This window comes from Malus sylvestris, chromosome 11 (genome assembly GCF_916048215.2).
Source record: "Malus sylvestris chromosome 11, drMalSylv7.2, whole genome shotgun sequence".
Lineage (NCBI taxonomy): Eukaryota > Viridiplantae > Streptophyta > Magnoliopsida > Rosales > Rosaceae > Malus > Malus sylvestris.
The window spans coordinates 36,320,984-36,327,077 of record NC_062270.1 but is presented as its reverse complement, the minus strand read 5'-3'; the positions used below and the strand labels follow the sequence as shown (position 1 = coordinate 36,327,077).

The following is a 6,094-nucleotide window of genomic DNA, read 5'->3' as shown; positions in this document are numbered from 1 at the left end:
AGGAGAAGGAGTACCTTGGCTATTTGAAAATAATTCAAGTCCACCAAAAAAGAAAATAGAAGAGGAGGAAGAAACTCAAGTATATAAAACTTTAATAGAAAATAATGCATCCATTTCTAACAAATTTAACAAGGGTTGTGATACCCGCATATTTTTTTATTTTTTTTTACTTCTCACACACCCCTTATTAATTTATGTCATTTGATCTTCTTCAATTCATTCGATTCGACGATCGGAAATTAAGAGGGTATGTAAGAAGTAAAATGAGATATGTGAATAACATACACCATTCAACAATTGAGATATAAGGTTATCAACTGGCGAAGCATCGCATAAGTGCATGACGAAAATAGATATTGTCTCCTAAGTTAAAGGCAAATATGTTCCCAAAATATTAGTCCTCCAAAACTAACGATGCTAAACAGAAAACATAAAGAAAGTTAAAAACAGGTGCAGATAATAAATTCATGTTTTACAACAAAGAAAGGCAAAGGACCCATTCCTCGAAAATTGAATCATATAAAAACCTAGATGTCATTTCTCCAGGAAATCAATTTGACAAGTCATCGAACCCTTTGAGAACATTGAAATATCTTGACACAGCTTCATCTTGTGATCTGCACGAACGGCACTCGTATAAAATGTCACCTTATCCAGGACTTCACCATGCTTCAACAAGTACTTTGTCACTTCCATCTCATCAGGCCGCCCCTCGATTCCCTGTATGGATATAGTCTTCAAGTATGACGACAAGCAAACAGGCACAAACTCAGGTGGAACCCATTCACGTGCCGAGTCCTCCAAGGGATGATCCGCCTTACATCTCTTGTTCTAAAGAATATTACAAAAAATAATGAGTGAAGTTGAAATGTTCGAAAAATTCAACACCCTTATTTACCATTCATTTAGATTCTAGAGCAAAGGTAAATCCACAAATACTTACAGTTGTGAAATCAAGATATTCCAGATGGGGCGACATATTGAGCAGATCTATGAGAGCTTTCCAACTGCAGCAAGTGTCAAGAAGTAACTCCAAGTGGTTCAAACGATTCAGTTTAGGGAAAGGGAAATTATCTTCAGTGTAGCAGCCAGGATCCTACAGTAATCATGAAGTATTAGAGGGCAATCCAATATTTCATGAAAATTTAAATTCCAGCAAGTTAAAAGGCTATCAAACACTAATAAGGGAATAAGTTGAAGTTACAGAAAACTTACCCCAAAAATTGGAGCTGAAAGTGACAGAAATTTCACATTGATAATTCCGGCAAAAAGCTTCTGCAGACGATAATCCCAACCAAGTTCATAGTCATCGTGCCCAGACTTGTGCACATCTTCGAGATTAATGTTTGCTTTGCTCAGTTGATTTGCATTGAGGTAATAGTTTGCAAAAAAGTCTTCCTCCAGATCAAAAGTTTCAAGATTTGGAGCATTGACTTCGAAAGAAATATTGGACCCAGTTTCTTCCCACGGTTCGTCTTTGACCAAATATATTTTGAGTCTTTTCAGTTTAGGTGCAGAGATATTAAAATTCAAAACTTTACGAACTGCAACAAGTCCATCTATGATTAAGTCTTCGAGTGCAGGGCAAGAATAAAAGAGCGTCTCCATTGAGTCAGCATCAGGATTGCGGATTCTGGCATGGAAGAACTTCAGATTTGGGAAACAACCTGAAGTAGGAGTAAAGGTAACATTTGATTCCAGCCAAAGCTTCAAAACCACCAATGTCTTGCACGTGAAAAGGTTATCGGGCAACTCAAACGGGTAGCTTAAAGAATGAAGAACAAGTTCGAGTTCAACAACCTTAAGCCTAATGGCAGTGCAAATCCAAGCTTCAACACTAGGATAATTCTCCACTCAAGTACAAGAGAGACGGAATGTATGAATGTCAGATGAGCCACGAATGACGAGTGCACGATCCAAGAACTCCGCAAAACCTCGATCTCGGTGGAATCTATGAGTGAAGAGGCGACGACCCACAAACTCAGTGAAACCGGGGCTAACTGAATTCAATGCTCTTTGCGAGCTCTTATCACAAAGGTCTAGAGTGGGAATAGGAGTCCACACATACCTCCATCTCGGTGATAAAACACTGGTCTTTACAGCTTCTTTTGTTGGAAGGAGGGAAAGGATGCGGCAAAGAATTTCATTTGGTAAACTACTGATCCTATCTCCATTGCATGCATTTGGAAGCTTTGACTTTGAGTTGGTACCCATTTACAAAATGATACGTTTGCTGAAAAAACATACATAATACGTTGAACAGAAGACACTATATAAGACTTGGCGCTATGCTTTTTAGTTTTTCTAGCATCCGAACTGAAAATGTAGGATGTAATTTAATAGGTAAACAAGGCATATTGTGAACAGAAAATAGAAACTAAAACAAGTAAAATGATAAAAGATAGATACATGGGGCTATTAGCTTAAGTGCTCAAAATGTTACACCTAAGGTTTGACATTTAAATCTTGCCTCTTGTAAATTCACTTGTATATAAAAAAAAGATAGATCTAAAACATATAGTAACTTTTAGACTGCTTTTTCGTAGAATTCTCATAAAATAATACATAATAGAATAAAGAATCTTACAACAAAAAGTTAACTAAAAAGATACTTGGAAACCGGAAAATAAAAGACTAGTGTTATAAATAGGCAAAATTTAGAGAGATAACCTTTATTAGGGACAGAAGCGAAGCAGTTGCAAAATATTATACCAACACAAGTTGTTGCAGATGAAGTAATGTATATTATTGCTATTAGTTGTTTTGCTCTTCCAAGTCTAATTTGATCAAGTGTAGTGCTCTATTTATAGAGCAACTTCATAGGAAACAAACAAATGACATTATTGAACTTGTGAAAGAGTTACTATATACATGTGGGCAAACATACCCACTATTTTACAACACTCCCCCTTTGATGCCCACATATCAACATCAATTGCCTCATTAAAACCTTGCTTGGAAAAACCCAGTGGGAAAAAAAACCATAGCGAAGGAAAAAGAGTACAATTTTACCCGAATGATGTTGAGCATGCTTATGTTGCCTCGTTAAAACCTTGATAGGAAAAACCCAGTGGAAAAAATCCTAATCGAAGGAAAAAGAGTACAACATGTATGTATCATGCATGCTCCCCCTGAATTGTATCTCCCCCGGATTTCGCATTCTTCAAATTTGTAAGCTGACGTAATCCGATTCCCTGCACCAACTTCTGAAATGTGCACTTTGGTAAAGATTTGGTGAACAAGTCTGCTAAATTTCATTGGAACATATTTGTCTCACTTCAATAACTTTAGCCTTCTGAAGCTCATGTGCACTGAAAAATCTTGGAGATATGTGTTTGGTCTTGTCGCCCTTGATGAATCATTTCTTCATTTAGGCAACACAGGCTGCATTATCTTCATGTATGACGTTGAAGTGTCTGTCTTTGAAGGTAGACCACATGAATTCCGGATGTGATGGATCATTGATCTTAGCCAAGAACATTCACGACTTGCTTCATGCAAATCAATTATTTCCGAGTGATTGGAAGATGTAGCAACTAGCGTTTGCTTGGTTGATCGCCATGAAATTGCAGTATCTCCATTAGTGAACACATATCCATTTTGTGAGCGGGCTTTATGCGGATCGGAGAGAAAACTAGCATCTGCGTATCCAACAAGGATCTGTTCATTTGTGGGCTTGTCTGAGTAGAAGAGACCCATATCTGTTGTCCCACGAAGGTATCGTAGAACATCTTTGACTCCTTTCCAATGATGAATTGTTGGAGCAGAGCTGTACCTGGTTAACAAGTTAACTGAAAAAGCTATATCTGGTCTAATACATTGTGCTAAATACAATAAAGCACCTATTGCACTCAAATATGGTACTTCTGGACCAAGGACCGGTTCATCATCTTCTTTTGGACGGAATGGATCTTTCTTAATGTCCAAAGAACGAATGACCATTGGGGGTGCTAAGTGGATTAGCTTTGTCCATGCCAAATCGCTTTAGTATTTTTTCAATGTAAGCTGATTGATGGACCAAAATTCCATTAACACAATGCTCGATTTGCAGGCCGAGACAATATTTTGTTTTCCCAAGGTCTTTCATTTCAAATTCGCTTTTCAGATATTCAGCAGTTTTGTTGAGCTCTTCAGGGGTTTCAACTAGGTTCATATCATCGACGTATATTGCCACTATAGCAAATCCAGTATTTGATTTCTTAATGAACACACAAGGGCAAATGACAATGTTGGCATATCATTTTTTAATCAAATACTCACTGAGACGATTATACCACATTCGCCCAGATTGTTTCAGCCCATACAGTGATCGCCTTAATTTGATTGAGAACATACCTCGTGGTTTGTTAGTTGCTTCAGGCAACTTAAGTCCTTCTGGGACTTTCATATATATGTCAGTATCTAATTCTCCATATAGATACGCGGTGATGACATCCATAAGTCGCATGTCAAGTTTTTCTGAAATCACCAAACTTATTAAGTAACGGAATGTAATTGCGTCCATTACAGGAGATTATGTCTTTTCATAATCAATTCCAGGTCTTTGTGAAAAACCTTGTGCAACGAGTCGTGCTTTATATCTTGCAATCTCGTTTTTCTCGTTACGTTTCCTTGTGAATACCCATTTGTAACCTACGAGGTTCACACCAGGCGAGGTTTGGATTACTGGTCCAAAAACACTTCATCTTTCCAAGGAATTTAATTCTGCCTGGATTGCATCTTTCCATTTAGGCCAATCTTGTCTCTGTCTGCATTCATCAACAGAGCGGGGCTCAATATCATCACTTAAGATAATTTCAGTGGCTATTGCAAATGCAAACATGTTGTCGATGATTATTTCATTTCGATCCCACAATTCATTAGTACATGCATAATTTATGGATATTTCTTTGCTTTCTTGTACTTCTATCTCTTCAGAGACATGTGTCTCATCAAGGACATTTTCTTTTTTCTGGAAGTACAGAATCACGAATTGTGGATTTATCATTCAATTTCTTTTCTTGAATGATATCATTTGGGTTCAACTGTGCCCTCATCTTTCTCTTTCGAGGGGCTGAATCTTTTGAACTTGGGGGTTTACCACGCTTCAGACATGCACTGGATGAATCATTTTTTGCCACTTTATTTTGTCCAATAGAGACATCAATTCTTGCAGGTGTGTTTGCAGCTGGTATATGTGACTGTGTCACTTTTGAAGCATCATTAAATGCATCTTGCATTTGATTAGCAATACCTTAAAGATGAACGATCATTTTCACTTCATTTTCACATTGAGTGCTTCGTGGATCAAAATGAGATAAGGTGGGAACAACCCATGTCAGCTCTTGCTGTTCTTCTAGAACGGTCTTTCCTCCCCCTAACGACGGGAAAACTGTCTCGTCAAAATGACAATCAGCAAAACGAGTTGTAAACATATCACCAGTCAAAGGTTCCAAATATCTAATGATAGATGGTGAATCAAAACCCACATAAATTCCCAATATGCGCTAAGGTCCCATTTTAGTTCGTTGTGGCGATGCAACAGGCACATAAACAACACAACCAAAAACTCATAAATGTGAAATGTTTGGCTGATGTCCAAACACGAGTTGTATTAATGAGTATTGGTGGTTGGCTATGAGTCTCAGTCGAACTAATGATGTTGTATGTAAGATGGCATGTCCCAATGCTGAGACTTGCAATTTCTTTTTCATGAGCAAAGTGCGGGCTATTAATTGAAGCCGCTTGATAAATGCCTCTGCTAAACCATTTTGGGTATGGACATGAGGAACAAGATGTTCAACATCAATGCTCAGTGCCATGCAGTAATCATCAAAGGTTTGAGATGCAAATTCACCAGCGTTATCAAGTCGAATGGACTTAATGGGATGATCTGGGAACTGTGCTCGCAACTTAATTATCTAAGCAAGAAGTCTCGTAAAAGCTACATTTTGAGTAGACAATAGGCAAACATGTGACCATCGGGTAGATGCATCAACCAAAACCATAAAATATCAAAATGGAACACAAGGTGGTTAAATAGGTCCACAAATATCCCCTTGAATTCTTTGCAAAAATAATGGGGATTCATCATCAACCTTTAGTTGTGATGGTC

General features: G+C 37.8%; 1 protein-coding gene across 1 annotated transcript; it reads right to left on the bottom strand.

The window, feature by feature from the left end:
- Positions 1-305: 305 nt before the first annotated feature.
- On the bottom strand, positions 306-2,214 carry LOC126590459 (F-box/FBD/LRR-repeat protein At5g56420-like). Its single transcript, XM_050255915.1, has 4 exons — positions 1,935-2,214; positions 1,216-1,853; positions 944-1,096; positions 306-831 (listed from the first exon to the last, which is right to left on the bottom strand). The coding sequence occupies exons 1-4, from the start codon at positions 2,212-2,214 to the stop codon at positions 535-537; spliced, it is 1,368 nt and encodes a 455-aa protein (XP_050111872.1). The 3' UTR covers positions 306-534.
- Between the last annotated feature and the right edge of the window lie 3,880 nt (positions 2,215-6,094).

What these genes read in the sequence shown, in the direction of transcription:
- LOC126590459 (XM_050255915.1), bottom strand. Translation starts at nt 2,214, where the DNA reads ATGGGTACCAACTCAAAGTCAAAGCTTCCAAATGCATGCAATGGAGAT. An exon ending in TTTCAGCTCCAATTTTTGGG is followed by an intron (nt 1,097 to 1,215) that starts GTAAGTTTTCTG and finishes TGATTACTGTAG; the next exon opens with GATCCTGGCTGCTACACTGA. An exon ending in AATATCTTGATTTCACAACT is followed by an intron (nt 832 to 943) that starts GTAAGTATTTGT and finishes AATATTCTTTAG; the next exon opens with AACAAGAGATGTAAGGCGGA.